Source organism: Carassius auratus, unplaced genomic scaffold (assembly GCF_003368295.1).
Source record: "Carassius auratus strain Wakin unplaced genomic scaffold, ASM336829v1 scaf_tig00011539, whole genome shotgun sequence".
NCBI classification, from domain to species: domain Eukaryota; kingdom Metazoa; phylum Chordata; class Actinopteri; order Cypriniformes; family Cyprinidae; genus Carassius; species Carassius auratus.
In genome coordinates this window covers 127,379-144,216 of record NW_020524215.1, presented here as the reverse complement: position 1 = coordinate 144,216, position 16,838 = coordinate 127,379, and the positions used below count along the sequence as shown (strand labels likewise).

The 16,838-nt window shown below is 38.9% G+C and overlaps 1 protein-coding gene across 1 annotated transcript; it reads left to right on the top strand.

Moving 5' to 3' along the window:
- The first annotated feature begins 1,003 nt into the window (after positions 1–1,003).
- LOC113073178 (serine/threonine-protein kinase D3-like) lies at positions 1,004–16,489 on the top strand. The gene is made up of 18 exons (XM_026246055.1): positions 1,004–1,265; positions 1,592–1,752; positions 9,139–9,277; positions 9,361–9,492; positions 10,751–10,905; positions 10,983–11,187; positions 11,467–11,544; positions 12,332–12,446; positions 12,541–12,664; positions 12,771–12,848; positions 12,967–13,180; positions 13,787–13,815; positions 13,904–14,083; positions 14,191–14,352; positions 15,368–15,466; positions 15,681–15,948; positions 16,073–16,158; positions 16,244–16,489. The coding sequence occupies exons 1-18, from the start codon at positions 1,211–1,213 to the stop codon at positions 16,424–16,426; spliced, it is 2,463 nt and encodes an 820-aa protein (XP_026101840.1). The 5' UTR covers positions 1,004–1,210; the 3' UTR covers positions 16,427–16,489.
- The last annotated feature ends 349 nt before the right edge of the window (positions 16,490–16,838 follow it).

The following is a 16,838-nucleotide window of genomic DNA, read 5'->3' as shown; positions in this document are numbered from 1 at the left end:
TTGGTTGGTCTATCCATCTATCTATCTATCTGTTGGTTGGTCTATCCATCTATCTATCTATCTGTTGGTTGGTCTATCCATCTATCTATCTATCTGTTGGTTGGTCTATCTATCTATATGTTGGTAGGTCTATCTATCCATCTATCTATCTATCTATCTGTTGGTTGGTCTATCCATCTATCTATCTGTTGGTTGGTCTATCTATCCATCTATCTATCTATCTATCTGTTGGTTGGTCTATCTATCCATCTATCTATCTATCTATCTATTGGTTGGTCTATCTATCCATCTGTTGGTCGGTCTATCTATCTGTTGGTTGGTCTATCCATCTATCTATCTATCTATCTGTTGGTTGGTCTATCCATCTATCTATCTGTTGGTTGGTCTATCTATCCATCTATCTATCTATCTATCTATTGGTTGGTCTATCTATCCATCTGTTGGTCGGTCTATCTATCTGTTGGTTGGTCTATCCATCTATCTATCTATCTGTTGGTTGGTCTATCCATCTATCTATCTATCTATCTGTTGGTTGGTCTATCCATCTATCTATCTATCTATCTGTTGGTTGGTCTATCCATCTATCTATCCATCTATTTATCTGTCTATTGGTCTATCTATCTATCTATTTATTGGTTGGTCTATCCATCTATCTATCTGTCTGTTGGTTGGTCTATCCATCTATCTATCCATCTATTTATCTATCTATCTATCTATCTGTCTATTGGTCTATCTATCTATCTATCTATTGGTTTGTCTATCTGTCTATCTATCTGTCTCTGTCTGTCTCTCCATCCATCCCTTATTGTTTAAATGTATTTTGTGTTTTTTGGTTATCATCAGGGTTGGATGGAGTTGGATCTCTTTAGCACAAGACAAAGTTTAGTGATTCGATACATATTTACACAAAATGAAACTGAAAGTACCCCCTGTGTGCGGACTGAAGAGACGTTGACCCCAGTGCTGGCCTGTTTGCCTCGAGTTTCCCACACTTTTAAAGTTCATCAGATAATGTTCGATGTGTTTGGTGGGCAGCACGTCAGACCCACACGTCACAAACAGAAACGCTGAAGTCTGAGCGTCAGCTTCCTGTCTCAGCTGCCTGTGGTTCATCTGCCAAAGCTCTCGCACAAGGAAACCAGAGCAGCGGCAGAAGTGTCTGAAACAGGGCTGCTAAGTGTGCTAGCTCCAACTCACCAATGTGAAGAAGATGGCTGCCAACTCAAACCACCGCCCAAAAAGCATTGACATCAGTCATGTTTCTGGTAAGTTCCTCTTTCGGACTTGACTATACTAAGCTTTAATCTTAATGTTTATCTAGGCAGGTTGATGCTAGTTTCAGTTGTTGCCTTGCACTTGAGGAAGCCTTTGGGGTCCATCAGACACCAAAGCTTTTAAAGACTTTCTAATGAGGATTTGTACATAATAATACACCAATTAGTGGAACAGTTATTGCAGTAATGCGTTAAAACAGTTGTACAATTACAAGAAGCTTCGAGAACCAACAGGATGGGTGCAGGTATGTTGTGTTGAACCTGTGAATGTCTAAAGGAGTGCCGTTTGATCTGAGTTAACTTTCTCTTTCTCTCAGGTTCTTTCTCTGTGCTGTCCATAGGGCCCGAGTCCTCCACACAGGGGCCCATACGTGTCCACTTTCAGATTGGGCTTCTCAAAGAGGACGTACGGATCCCTGAGGGACGCCTCAGCTTCCAGCAGGCCAAGCATCTCGCAGCCGAAATCATTGAGAGAAAGGTATTGCAGAACTAAAACTTTTGAAATGGTGACGTTAACATTTTTAAAAAATAGTTCACAGTAAAACATACCTGCTACATTTGAGTGAATGGGGCACTCAAGCTCAAAATGCACTAGTTTGTGGATTACTTACAAATGTAATCCGTTACTGATTACAGATTACACGATGAAAACTGTACTTAGAAACTAAATCTGGGTTGCTAATTTTAGATAATGCTTTTTTAGACTTCTTTTAGTTGGGTTTGTGAGTTAGCTAATAATTAAATAAATTAAACGGTTGAACGTTGAAAATAGAATTTAGTTTACCTGCATTTCAATGTGTCCATTGACTAACATCCGTGAACTTTAAACATGAAAATGTGTCGTTCAGTTATTGAAATATGAACTTCCTCTGAGATATTTCAAGTAAATATTTTATGTCTAAGGGGTTTGGCTGACAAAAACATTTGCATTATCTGAACAAACATTAACAGCAATGACATTACACGCCAAAAGTCTTGAATAATGTAATCATGTAATCCATAAAAAGTAACTGTAATCTGATTATGATTATGCATTTTGAAATGTAGTATACTCTAATTACTAGTACCTAACTTTGTAATCTGTAATGAACCCAGCACTGATTATAATACAATACAATAGCTTTGAATGTTGAAAATAATTGTCACACAAACGTCAAATCAGGTGCAACACGTTCTGAATGCATGTGAATGTGCCTGAGATTTAAGAGCTACATTTGATATCGTTTACAATTTAAATGTAGGTACACTTTGGATAGATGATGACAGAATTGACATATTTGGTCAACTATTCCAGTATGTGCTTGCACGTTCATGCAGTGTCAGAAAACACCCACTCTAATGGCAGCATTACTGACAGTGACTTCAGTAAGGATGCTTTCCACAGTCATAAAGGTCAAGCTCACACAGACAGTCCAAGCAAACCACTGCAACACAGCCGCCTGGACAGTAGTCTCTCGCTCCAACAACAAAAGCACCTTTTCATTGCTTTAAGACTTTCAGTTTTAAATAGGGACGTTAGCAGGCCACACGGATTCATCAGATGTACTGTATCTTCTGCCTTAGTGCGTAAAAAGACATTATTCATTCATTTGCTGGTGGTTTAAACAATGATTGGTTCACAAGAGGTGCATAAAAACCAACATGCAGTCTGAGTTCACCTTCAGTTCAGTCCTTGATTATTGACTGTCACTGGCCAATTTTTATCAGAGTTTTAAGTGTGCTGCTATGAGGTCATTAAGTGGCTCAGTGTAGTTTTAGCAGGTTGCTAAGTTGTTCCGGATGGATGCAAGGTTATTGCTAAGTGATAACTAAGATGCTCAGAGCGATTTTTAGCAGATTGTCGTGCGGTGTCCAGGTTGTCCTGGGTAGATGCAAGTATGATCAATATTAATGCTTGTCTTAGGATGGGACCTTGGTGTGCACTTTTTTTATGAACTGTTTTAAAAAAATATTTAAAGAATTCACACCTCTTTGTTTCTGTGAAAGAAGAGGAAGTAAAAGACAGTGTGTGTTGAGATGCTACTGAATTGGGTGCTACTCAAACATTCTCTCTCTCTCACACACACACACACACACGCGCGCGCACGCTCGTCAGTAGCTAAGCCCTCCTTCAGCATCTCTCCCCCTGCGGCCGCCTCTCTGTTTGTCCGCTGTGGTTCTCAGCATCTGCATGTAACTTTCCAACCACAGACTCTTCCCCTAACACACTCACTCACACACAAACACACCTTTTTCTCAGCTTGACCTCCTTATGGTATCGTTTCCACTGTAGTGGGACAGGATCATCTCACACACACACACACACATACACACAAACAGACTGACCTTCATGAACGCATGTTAAATTTCAGTTGTTTCAGAAATACGGTTATATGAAAATATTGTTATTTTAGCATCAGATATTTTCCAGGAGCGGCTATTCTCAAAAGTCTAGCACTCTAGAAGCAAATAGCTCACTTCCGGGTTTTTTTTTAAACTTGAAAACATTTCACCATCAACTGTTATAAATCAGACGATGCCAGATTCGAAAATGAATCACTTTTGATCTAATCTGTAAAACTGTTTGAAAAAAAAGGTTTAAATTGTTTATGAGTCCTTTTGATTCATTCAGACAGTTCACTCATGCATTGAATCGTTTCCAGTGGTTTCTCACATCGAAATACCTGGTTACCTTAAAAAAGAGAAAACACTGCCTACGATCCTTAGCTTAGCTTAGAACCCAGACAGCACACATACGTCTGCAAGATGTCTATTAAAGATCGCTACATCTTCTGTGTACAAACATCTCATAGACGTCTTTAAGATGTCAGTTTTACATGCATTCTAACTCATAAACATCTTCGAAAAACGTCTATTTGACATCCAATAGGAAACATCCTATAAACGTATCACAGATGAGAAAAGACGCTAAAAGATACGTCTTGCAGACGTCAAATAGACGTCTCCGTGATGTACGTGCGCTATCAGGGGAATGCTAGCCATGAGGCATCTTCAGTGCACATGAAGCTTGTGAACGACCCTTCTGCAGGTAAAGACACTGTACGCTAGTAAAAGCGTATCCCATTTTGACAGTGTTTCCAGAAGCTCCAGTGATCTGAAAATGAGGTAAACACTTCACATCTGCGCAGCACCACAACAAAGAGACACCCTGACCAGCTTCTTGAGTCGTGTGTAACAGGGTGGAACGGAAATGCAGTTTGATTGTGCGTTTCTCAAATTTTTTGACCTTTCAAGTGGCTTTAACACCCCGAAGTCTTATCGTTAAAGTATCATCGAGCAAGCAGTTTATTTTTTCCTTTGAGATCTGCTTTTACTTTCGCCCTTTTTTGTCTGTTTGTCATGCATTCAGGTTGAGAGTGAGTGTGTTCGGTGGGGTTCTCAGACGTTCTTCAGTGTTTAGTCTCAAACAGGAAGTTGAATGCTGTTTGAAGCTGATGTGGAAGAGGAAGGCCTAAAGTACAAAGAAAGCTCTGTTGCGGTACCAAGAAGCTGCAAATATGAGCTAATGAAGTAATTTTTGAAATAGATGTTAAAACAAAATATAGGGTTATTATTATGTATTTCCCCACAACCCTGTAATCCCAAAGTTTTAGTGCGATCATTAAAAGATTGCCCCCTATCACTGCAATTCACATCAATCAATAAATAAATAATGCAAATTTGTAAAAAATATTCATTAAAGCAAAAAAGATTCCTGGGCGTTTTTGCAAAGTTTCGCATATAGACGAGAACATCCCTGATAGCACACAAACATTACAGAGACGTCTGTTTGATGTCTGCAAGATGTATTTTTTTTTTTATGTATGTTTATCTGCAATACGTCTACAGGACGTTTTCTATCAGACGTTTAGAAGGTGTCTTTAAGATGTTTATGATTTAAAATGCATGCAAAACTGAAATCTTAAAGACGTCTGTCAGATGTTTGTACACAGAAGATGTTTTCCAGATGAAGTGATCTTTAACATACATCTTGCAGAACTACATGTGGCAGCTGCTAAACGTTTACCCCACTTTCGTTTATTTAGGCATGTAAACAATTTACTTTGGCACAAGCACTCCATGATTTTGTAGTCTCAATACTGTTAGCTTAAAAAAATAGCTTATGTTTTTAATACAGTTAATGTGTTCAGAGTTCACAGTCCTTGGATTGAATATCAGGTGTGAGTTATTGAGGAGAGTCTCAGTTTGACTCACATCCGTTGGAATTGAGAAGCGAATGATTGACATTTAAGATCCGTCAGCATGAGAGAGTTCAGCCGCTACAGGGCCAACGTGATCTGACCCACTTTCACCCTCATCTGATGATGCTGATCGCCATGATTAGACCTGCGGTTTCAGACACAGACTCAATGTACATGTTTCTTAAAGTAGTGTTTGTGCCCAGCAGGGGTCTGCATGGGTGTGTGGTTGTGATTATATTAGATATTTTACGCAATGTAGAAGAGAATAGACATGACAAAGAGTTTCTGTGCTTAATGGTCTGCTCACACTGTGTGCGTGTACGTGTACACGTGTGTGTGTGTGTGTGTGTGTGTGCATGTACATTTGGGTGTTTGTGTGTGTGCATGTGTGTGTCTGAGTAGTTTTTCAGTGTTTGCTGTATTCTTGAGGGGCAAATTTCTGATATTAATTTAACAATCTAGCACAAGCTCTTAAAACCAGCTTGATTCAAAATTTCATAAATGCATTCAAAAATATTTTAAATTAAATAAATTAGTAGTATAAGTCTTTGTTAAAGAATGCTAGAAGTCTTAAGTAATTTGATGCTTTTTCTTCATTATTTATCAATAACCTGATGTTTTGTTTTACTTCTGTTGTATTATGAAAGTTAAAACAGTATTTTTGAGTTATGATGATTTCATTTATTCATTTGTCTGTTTGTTTTTGACATGAAGATTGGTATTGCATTTGTTGCATTAAAGATTAATGCAAAAGTATTATTTATTATATAAATTGTATTTTAAAATATTTTAATATTTTATATATATAAAATATAAAGAGGTTTGATAGAACTGGTTGGAAGACCTGCAAGAGGGCATTGCAATAGTCCAGCCTGGACAGAACAAGAGCTTGAACAAGGAGTTGTGCAGCATGTTGCGAAAGAAAGGGTCAGATCTTCTTCATGTTGAATAAAGAAAATCTGCAGGATCGGACAGTTTTAGCAATGTGGTCGGATGAAGTCAGCTGATCATCAATCATAACTCAAAGGCTTCTGGCTGTTTTTGAAGGAGTTATGGTTGATGTGACTAACTTGATGGTGAAATTGTGATGAAACGATGGGTTTGCTGGAACCACAAGCAGTTCTGTCTTGGCAAGGTTGAGTTGAAGGTGATGGTCCATCATCCAGCAATACATTTCTGTTAGACAAGCTGAGATGCGAATAGCTACCGTCGGATCATCAGGATGGAATGAGAGGTAGAGTTGAGTGTCATCAGCATAGCAGTGGTATGAAAAGCCATGTTTCTGACTGACAGAACCTAATGATGCCATGTAGACAGAGAAGAGAAGTGGTCCAAGAACTGAGCCCTGAGGCACCCCAGTAGTTAGATGTTGAGACTTGGACACCTCACCTCTCCAAGATACTTTGAAGGACCTATCTGATAGGTAAGACTCAAACCACTGAAGTGTGGTTCCTGAGATGCCTTTCGCCAGTAGCGTTGATAGGAGGATCTGGTGGTTAACCGTGTCCAAAGCAGCGGACAGATCAAGCAGGATAAGTACTGAAGATTTGGATTCCGCTCTTGCCAGTCTTAGGGCAAGGCAGTCTCAGTAGAACGTCCACTTCTGAAGCCAGATTGTTTGCTCTCAAGGAGGTTGATCTGTGTGAGAAATCAAGTGGGCAAGTAGTAGAATGATTAGAAAGGATGAGTTTGGAGACTTCTGCCTCAGAGAGTGAAGAGAAGGATGTAAATGAGGGTATGCATGCTGGTGATAGGAGCTTGACTGATTTTGGGGTGGAAAATTGTGCACTGATGGGTTTAATTTTATTAATGAAAAATGTGGCAAAGGTGTCAGCTATTAGAGATGAAGAAGGAGGGGGAGGAGGAGGACAAAGAAGTGAGGATTTTCTTTTAAAAGCATGCAATAGTTGAATAGATGAATTGTTAATTTATGTTATGGTAGTATGTCATTTTAGCAGTGGAGACATTAGCAGAGAAGGAAGAGAGGAGTGACTGATACACAATAAGGTCAGTAGTATTTTTGGACTTGTGCCACACCCTTACAGCAGCTCTAAGCTTAGAACGGTGTTCGCGTAGAACATCAGATAACCAAGGGGGTGTTACGGGCTGGCCTGGAAGATAAGGGGCAAACAATGTCTAAACAGGATGTAAGAGTGGAGCAGAAAGTAGCACTGTTAGTATCAAAAGATGCAAACATTTTATAGGAAGGAAGTGAAGATGAAATCATTGCAGATAGTTGGGAGGGTAAAGGCGAGGGTAGGTTACATTGAAAGATGACGTGTGGAGGGGTAAGTCAAGTGATGTGTCAGGGACCCTGTTGAGGTTAAGATTGAGGAGGAAGTGATCCGACGAGAGCAGTGTCGTGTATAAATACGGTCCAGTTGGTTTGTGAGTAGCAGTAGTTGACACTCGGTTGAGATCAAAAGAGGCAAGCAGAGAGTGGAAATCAGCAGACAGAGGTTTATCTAGATGGATGTTGAAATCTCCAAGCATAACTAGGGGAGTACCATCCTCAGAAAAAGTTAAGAGCAACACATCTAATTCATCCAAAAAGTTAACTAGTGGTCCTGGGGGTCGATAGACAACTAAACAAATTATTTAAAGAGGGTAGGTAACAGTAACTGAATGAGATTCAAAAAGCTGTTGATACCCAAAGATGGTAAAGGATTACATTTCCAATTATTAGAGATGAGCAGACCAGTACCTCCACCTCTTCCAGTCAAATGGGGGGAGTGGGAAAATGAGAAATTATTGGAGAGTGCTGCAGGGGTAGCAGTGTCCTCTGATCCAGGTCTCTGTTAGGGCCATGAGATTAAGTTTTGAATGACTAATAATAGAAGTAATGATATTGGCTTTGTTTACAGCAGCAGACTGGCAATTCCAGAGACCAGTAGAAAAAGAAAGTAGTGTATTAGCAGACGGTGAGCGTGATTTCACCAAGTACAACATGTTCCTGGATCAACATCCTTGTTGATCCTGGAACATCATTCCAATCAACCAATCAGAATTAAGGATTCACTTTTCAGGAAATCTCAGTTTTAGGCTTACAATCAGGATTCAGTGCTTCTACACTCTTGTTAATCAGCTATCATTTCCCTCTGATTTTAGGAATAAATTATGCTTAGGGTTAGGTTTAGGGGTGGGGATTGGGTTATGTATGTATTTCTGGAAAGTAATGTTGATCCAGAATCATCAAAAGATGTTGATCGTGCAAAGTGTGCAGGATGTTAAGATTGTGCTGTCTACATTGTGTGATGCGTGGTTTGTGAGTGGTAGAGATAGTAGGGATCTGGAAACACACAATGAGAAATGGTTATAAAGCTGAAACAGAAATGAAACAAGTAGGAGGAAAAAGAGATTATCGATTGTCTTTACACTCTTCGGTCTTCACAAAAGAAGGGCTTTACTGAAGTGCTGTCATGACCGCTGCCACGGTGTACTTACGATCTAATTATATTTTACGTTTTTAGCTTACTTTCTATGACTATGTTTGTTATTACTTTTTATGCATAATGATATTTCACATTACATTTAGATTTATTATACTTTTCTGTCATTTTTAAAATCATTTGCATCTTTTTGACAGTGTGCAAGTGTCATGCACTCCAGAGTTCAATTCAGATCAAATAGCCAGTGTGTGTTTAATGTTTGAGTGTGTGTGTGTGTGTGTGTGTGTGTTTAAGGCTCCGGAGTGCAGTGTGGTGGGTCTCGGTGAGAAGCTGCTGCTATTCAGACATGAGCCGAACACAGAACAAATCTTACAGAGACTCACTGAGAAACAAGAAATACGGGATGGAGATCTGCTGGAGGTGGTGCTCGCTGGTCAGTCAACACACACACACACACACACATTATTTATCACTGCAGATGATGCTGACAGCTGTCAATCATGTTGATTCATATAGGAACGACTTCAGTGACTGAGACTAAGTACCGCCCACATTCTTTGGCTGTCCATTCGTATCGCACACCTACGTTTTGTCACTACTGCGGTGAGATGTTATGGGGACTCGTCCGACAGGGCCTGAAATGTGAAGGTATGACTACGTGAAGACAAAACCATTGCACGCACATCAAAAGCAAAAAATGCCCAAAAGTGGGTGCCTGACAGAAAAACTAATAAAAGTCAGTGCGCCATAGACTCTTGTCTTACGAAAAGAGCCTGTGAACTCGAAACATAACCTTGTGTGAAGTCCATTATTAAATTGTTTTGCATCTTTGGAGCCAATGGTGTGCAGACGTTTGTTTGTTTGTTTTTTAAAAGTAAGACTACGTTAAATACTTAAAATGCAGTAAAATGAAGTCTTAACCCTTGCTTTATTGTTTGTTTATCACTTAATATTTATATTATTATGATATTGATGTTTCTTATTTAATATACTCATAATAATAAATTATATTTTTTCTTAAATATGTATTATTTGATTTATTTTTGCTTAGTTTTTATGACATGATGTTTGTTATTCCTTTTGTCATATTATCTTGTTTAAAACAATATATTTGTTGTTATGAAGAGTTTATCCATCTATCTATTAATTTAATTATTATATAATATTTATTCTAATATTTTTGCTTTAGTTATATTCATATTTATAATATAATTATAATATTTAGAACATGCATTTACATTTATTAGATTTGCTTAGTTTCTATGACATTATTTTCTGCATTGTTGTTAATGTTTCGATTTATTTATTACTTAATTGCTCATTTATTTAATACTTAAAATATTTATTGAACTGAAGTTACATTATATTTGAATGCATATTTATTTATTGATCTTTTTTTTATATATAACTACAATATAAATTTGTACTGTATTGATTTTATGTATAAACAGTAATTTAAATGCCATCTAGGGCATGATGTGTAGTTTTACTTTAGTTGCATTAAGTTGTTTAACACTGAAATTTGCAGTAATTAACATGCATTAAAACAAAGATGAATACATAATATTTGCGTTTTGTTATATAGCTTAATTGCTTATTTTTAGTATTTATAGTTATTATACTTTTTAAATGTATTATGTTATTTATAAATATTTTTTTATTTAAAACATTCAATTTTTTGCTTAGTGCCATACTATTTGTGTTGCATTATAAGATACTCCACTCCAAAATGAAATGTTCGTCATTAATCACTTACCCCCTTGTCGTTCCAAACCCATAAAAGCTTTGTTTATTTCGTGTTATTTATTTGACAGTCTATGGGACAGCCACAAGCCTCCCGGTTTTCATGACGAAATTGTGAATTTGGGATGGAGTATTGAGAGTTTCTTTGACTTGCTCTCTGCAGGCTGCGGTCTGGATTTCCACAAGCGCTGTGCGTTTAAGCTGCCCAACGACTGCTCTCGTGTGTACCGCCGCTGCGGCCCGAGTCTGTCGCTGTTTCCCCCCGGACGACCGCGCACCCCGTCGCTCTCCAGTCACACGGGCGGGAGTCTGGAGGAGGTGACGATCCCAACCGACGCTCATGTTCCAGCGAGGGGTTTGAAATGCTCCCTGAAAACCTCTGTTTTCTCCCTCAGATCAGCATGTCGAAGCCGCCGTGCTCACGCTCGCGTCCTCCGTCCTGGGCCGACGTGCCGGTGTCTGTGGGGCTGTCGGAGGGGAAGGAGGCCCAGCCGCGCGTCCCGCACACCTTCCACATTCACACCTACACCAAACCCACGGTCTGCCAGTACTGCTTCCGGCTGCTCAAGGGCCTCTTCAGACAGGGCATGCAGTGCTCCGGTGAGAGATCACCTCAAAACATTCAGCATGAAAGAAAACACATAGTTGTGTCTCGAACATTGATACTGAGAAAGTTATTAAATCAGTAAAACAAACCAACAGGACCACACCCCTATCTTGCTAGCCCCGCCCCCAAATGATGAACATTCTATGCAACAGCCCCTCCCCCATCATGAATGGACACGCCCCTTACTGCTGATTGGCTACGAGTTGTTTTGGTGCTCCTTCAGCAGTGTTTCTCAGTGTAACATCTTCCTTTCTCTCTGTGTTTCTCTCCAGACTGTAAGTTTAACTGTCATCGCAGGTGTGAGACTCTCGTTCCTCCTGAATGCAGGGGTGAGAAAGCAAACGGAGAAGGTCAGTTAGATTTTTTTTTTTTAATAATTTTCTTCCTACTTCTAGGATGTTTTAGTTTTTGAGTCCACCACTATAGAGACATACTATTTTTTTTTTTTTTTTTTTTTTTTTTTTTTTACATCAGCATTAATTAAAGGTAGTCTGTTATTTTGCTTAATTACTCAATTTTGCATAAATCAGTGCATTCTTGGACATTAAAAAATCTATTATTTTATTATTTTTTTAAGAAGAAATAACACTTTTATTCAGCAGGGATGAATTAAATTGATTGAAAGACATATATATAATGTTTTATTGATTCCTGAAAAATAAAATGTATCATGGTTTCCACAAAAACATAAAGCAACAACTGTTTTCAAGTTCAGTGTATTCTGAAGGATCATGTGAGACTGGAGACACGAGTAACAATGCAGAAAATTCAGCTTTCCTTCAAAAGAATAAATTATATTTTAAGAAATATTACCTTATATATTACCTTACAGATATTTTAAATTGAAAAAGTTTTTTTTAATCAAATTAATGTAGCCTAAGTGAGCCGAATATAGCAGTTAAATATAGTTTAAAATGCATAAATAAATATACAAATTACACATGGAAAATAAATAAATAAATAAATACGATGTCAAATGTCTAAAATATGTGTAGTATAATAACATAGTATGAGTCTTGTTGTGTCCCTCTTTCTGTATGACTGGTGCTGTAAAACATTGTATAATATGATTTTACTGAATGCAATGTCTTTATTTCTGTCTTTTGTGGTCTTTAAGCGAGTGTACTGTGTTTTCAGAGTCTTGTGAGTCTGATGAGAACTCGACGGTGGTGTCAGTGAACGATCTGTATGAAGAGCTGCGATATAAAGACCCGCCGGTCACAGATGTGACGCCGCTGCAGACGCCCAATGCGTAAGGATCCACATCTCACCTGATCAGAGCAGCTGCAGACTGAGCTCAGGTGTTCACCTCTGTGTGTGTGTGTGTGTGTGTGTGTGTGTGTCAGGCCGTGTTTCAGTGTTAATATCCCTCTGATGCGAGTGGTGCAGTCGGTCAAACACAGCAAGAGAAGAAACAGTGGAGTGCTGAAGAAAGGCTGGTTGATCCATCACACCAACACTGACACACTGGTGAGACACTCTTATTCATATATATATATATATATATATATATATATATATATATGTATGTTTTTTTTTTACTTATATATATATTACAAATATTTTTTCTTTTCAGAGAAAACGTCACTACTGGGTATTAGATGGGAAATGTATCACCATGTTCCCGAATGAAATCAGCAATAAGTACTATAAGGTTTGTGAGTGTTTATAATGCGTCATGTCACCTTTAACCCTTAATAATGAGAAATAGAGCAACATCTGACGCAGTGTTCGTCATTAAGTTTTTAATGTCGCTGTGTTCTTGATTTCAGGAGCTCTCTCTGTCAGAGGTGCTGCAGGTTCGAGGTCCGGCTCAGCTCACTGTTCCGGTGCTGACAGGCAATAGCTCACACTCGTTCGAGCTGGTGACCGTATCTCTGGTGTACTGTGTGTTTGCGGATCAGGACGGCCCGTCGTGGGAGTCGGCTCTCGGTCAGGCCCTCAGACCGGTGCAGGGCAGCGTGTGCCAAACCACGAACGACACCGGTTAGGAGTTATAAATATACTCTTAGTTCACCCTAAAATTATAATTTCCAAACCCTCAGACTGTTCAAGAAGTTTGTTCATCAGAACAGATGTGGAGAAATGTAGCATTGCATCACTTGTTCACCACTGGATGCTCTGCAGTGAATGGGTGCCGTCAGAACGAGAGTCCAAACAGCTGATAAACACATCACAATAATCCACACCACTCCGGTTCATCAGTTAATGTCTAGAGAAGTGAAAAGCTTTGTGTTAGTAAGCAACCAATCCATTTCTACAGTTTTTTTTTTTTACTTTAAAGTATTGCTTCTGGTTAAAATACAAGTCCATAATTCATAATTGCACTTCTTCTAGTGAAAAGTCATTTTGTCTGAATCAGGAGAGACCTCTGCGCAGTTTAAAAGTCAAAACAGCTCTAAACAAATTTGTGGGTGGATTTTGATTGTCGAATGGATTACTGTTATGTTTTTATCAGCTGTTTGGACTCTCGTTCTGACGGCACCCATTCACTGCAGAGGATCCAGTGGTGAACAAGTGAAGAAACAAACTCAACTACATCTTTCATGTTGTCTATAATGTCAAATAAAATGTCACCTTCTCTCTTTTCAGGTGATGGAAAGAGCAGTGAGGAGACGCAGGTGAGACTTGGTTATTTATCATAAAACTATTTCTGAAATAACCAGTGTTTCAAAGAGGGATTGGAGCGTCTGAATGTGTGTGTTGCAGGACATCAGTGAGCTCTATCAGATCTTCTCTGATGAGGTGTTGGGCTCGGGTCAGTTCGGGGTGGTTTACGGAGGCACTCACAGACACACGGGACGTCCGGTCGCAATTAAAGTCATCGATAAAACAAGATTTCCCACTAAACAGGAGGAACAATCCAAAAATGAGGTCTCCATATTGCAGGTAAGAGTTCAAGAAGACATTTCCCCCAAAAACTCAAACGATTGTGTTGTTTTTGTTGTTGTTTTATCGTCCTGATGTGTGTGTGTGTGTGTGTGTGTGTGTTTCAGAGACTGTCTCATCCAGGAGTCATTAATCTAGAAGGGATGTTTAAGACAAAGGAATACACTTTCGTTGTGATGGAGAAGCTCCACGGTGATATGTTAGAGATGATCTTATCTCACGAGAACGGACGTCTGACTGAACGCACCACACGCTTCCTGGTCACTCAGGTAAAACTCAGGACCTCAGATGATGCTAGCCCTGAAACAACACACTGAACAACCAAATATTGCTTCAAGTGTGACTGCATCATATAATTATTGCTGTAAATAATGTTCATCCTCTGGTTGACTACGTCTTTTATTAATTTTTCCTAACATTTCTGTCATATGCACATAAACTGACAGTCATCACTGATAAACTACTACTAAATATTGTAGAAACTGTATTTTCTTTAAAGTTGCTTTGCAATGATTTGTATCCGGAAACGCGCTATACAAGTAAACTTGAATTAAACTTGTTCTTTTCTAATTAGCTGATTTAAAAAAAAAACTAATGTTTTTTTGAACACCTTATACAGGACATTATTTATCGGTTGTTTTTACATTTTAATTTTTTACATCTCTTAAGCTCATCAAGACTGTATTTTTTTATTATAAAAATAGTGAAACTTTTTAACAATTTAAATAACCATTGTCTATTGTAATATGTATTAAAATGTAATTTATTCCTGTGATGCGCAGCTGTATTTTCAGCATCATTCCTCCAGTCTCCAGTGTCACATGATCTTCAGAAATCACTCTAATATTCTGATTTACTGCTCAAGACAGATTTCTGATTATTATCACTGTCGTGCGTGAGTTTCACATTCCTCCACTTCCTATAGGTCATGCACGAAATAAAGCTAACAAAGCGAGCTTTGTAGCAATTCCATAGAAGAACCATGTTTAGTTCCTCAAAGACTCTTTCAGTAACCAGTTCTTACTAAAAACGACACTGCTTTCTTAGTGAGAAGAACATTTTACTCATCTAAAGAATCGGTTTCCACTACAAAGGACCTTTTGTTGGATGGAAAGACTCGGTGGATGTTAAAGGTTCTTCATGGAGCCGTACAGATCATGCTAATAATAAACAGAGGGGAATCTTTCCATTAATTCTTTAATTATTCAAATGTTCTTCCCAGTTACCCAGCTGTAGTCGTGCTGTGGTGTGTGCTGACCTGTCCGTCTGTGGTGGGTGTTGCAGGTTTTGGAGGCTCTGCGGTACCTGCACATGAGGGACGTCGCACACTGTGACCTGAAACCAGAAAACGTGCTGCTGGCTTCACCTGAACCATTTCCTCAGGTCTGATACTGTCATGTGTGGCTCTTTACTCTTAAAGTCAAGTCTAGAAAAGCATGTAGAGATGCAGGTGTTTAGGTATTGCTTTTAAGCTTTATAGCGAATGCAAAAACCCAATGCATAATATTTTTGTGCAATGAAATTGACTGAATTCTGTGCTCTTGTTCTGAATGTAGATCACTTTGCATAAAAGTATCACACGTGGTGTCTGTTTCAGGTCAAACTGTGTGACTTCGGTTTCGCTCGCATCATCGGGCAGAAGTCGTTCAGGCACACTCTCGTCGGGACGCCGGCGTATCTGGCTCCGGAGGTCATCTGTAGCAAGCGTTACAATCGCTCTCTGGACATGTGGGCCGTGGGCGTGATTTTATACGTCAGTCTGAGTGGGACGTTCCCTTTCAACGAGGACGAGGACATCAATCAGCAGATCACTAATGCTTCGTTCATGTATCCACGCCAGCCGTGGTCCCTCATCTCCCTGGAGGGTAAGAACCAAATTACCTTTTTTAATATTTATTTATTTTGTGAACGATAAAAAGATGCAATCAGGCTTCGGGTGGTTCAGTTCTTTCTGTTTCGTGTTTCTCTCTCTCTCTCTCTCTCTCTCAGCGGTGAACCTGATCAATAACCTGCTGCAGGTGGTGGTGAGACGCAGGTTCAGTGTCGGCAAAGCCATGGGTCATCCATGGTTTCAGGTCTGGGGACTTTCTCCAAAATCGTTTCAGGTTGAAGTCATTTCAGGACATTGAGTGCATGTCTCATCTGTTTCTCCTGCTGCAGAACTTCCAGATGTGGTGTGACCTGCGTGAGTTTGAGCAGCGGATGGGATACCGCTATCTCACGCACGAGGCGGATGACGAGCGCTGGAGAGCCCACGCTCTGGAGAAAGGCCTCAGTTTCCCAGAACATCTAGCAGACGCAGCAGCAAGTGAAGAGCAGAAACAACAGCCATCAGACACTTAGATCTTACATAAGTACAGCTGTGAATATTGTATTATATCAGCAATTGTGAATATGCTGTGTTGTATATGTAATTATTAGGGTTTGATTTCATGTTTGACATGTTTTTCAATAAAAAAGAAAATATTAACCATTTGTATGAGTTTGTTTTTCTTGGAAACTAAAAGTATGTACCAAGTTAAATTAATAGAATAAATTAATACATTATACATTTATATTTTGTTATGTTATGTTATTATTTCAGGCTAACCAATTTAACAAGAAGACTTTTTAAGTTGTTGTTGTCAATTCTAAATTATAAAATGATATATTAGATTTCATGTTTAAATCAAACATAATCCACTGGATTAAATCCAGGGATATTAACCAATCGATATCACCTTTGCCTTTATTGCGTTTGCATCACAGCTCTATA

Excerpts from the sequence above, each read along its gene's own strand:
- LOC113073178 (XM_026246055.1), top strand. The coding sequence starts at position 1,211 with ATGGCTGCCAACTCAAACCACCGCCCAAAAAGCATTGACATCAGTCAT. Across the intron at positions 12,665-12,770 it reads ACACCAACACTGACACACTG|AGAAAACGTCACTACTGGGT; the intron begins GTGAGACACTCT and ends TTTTCTTTTCAG. Across the intron at positions 14,084-14,190 it reads ATGAGGTCTCCATATTGCAG|AGACTGTCTCATCCAGGAGT; the intron begins GTAAGAGTTCAA and ends TGTGTGTTTCAG.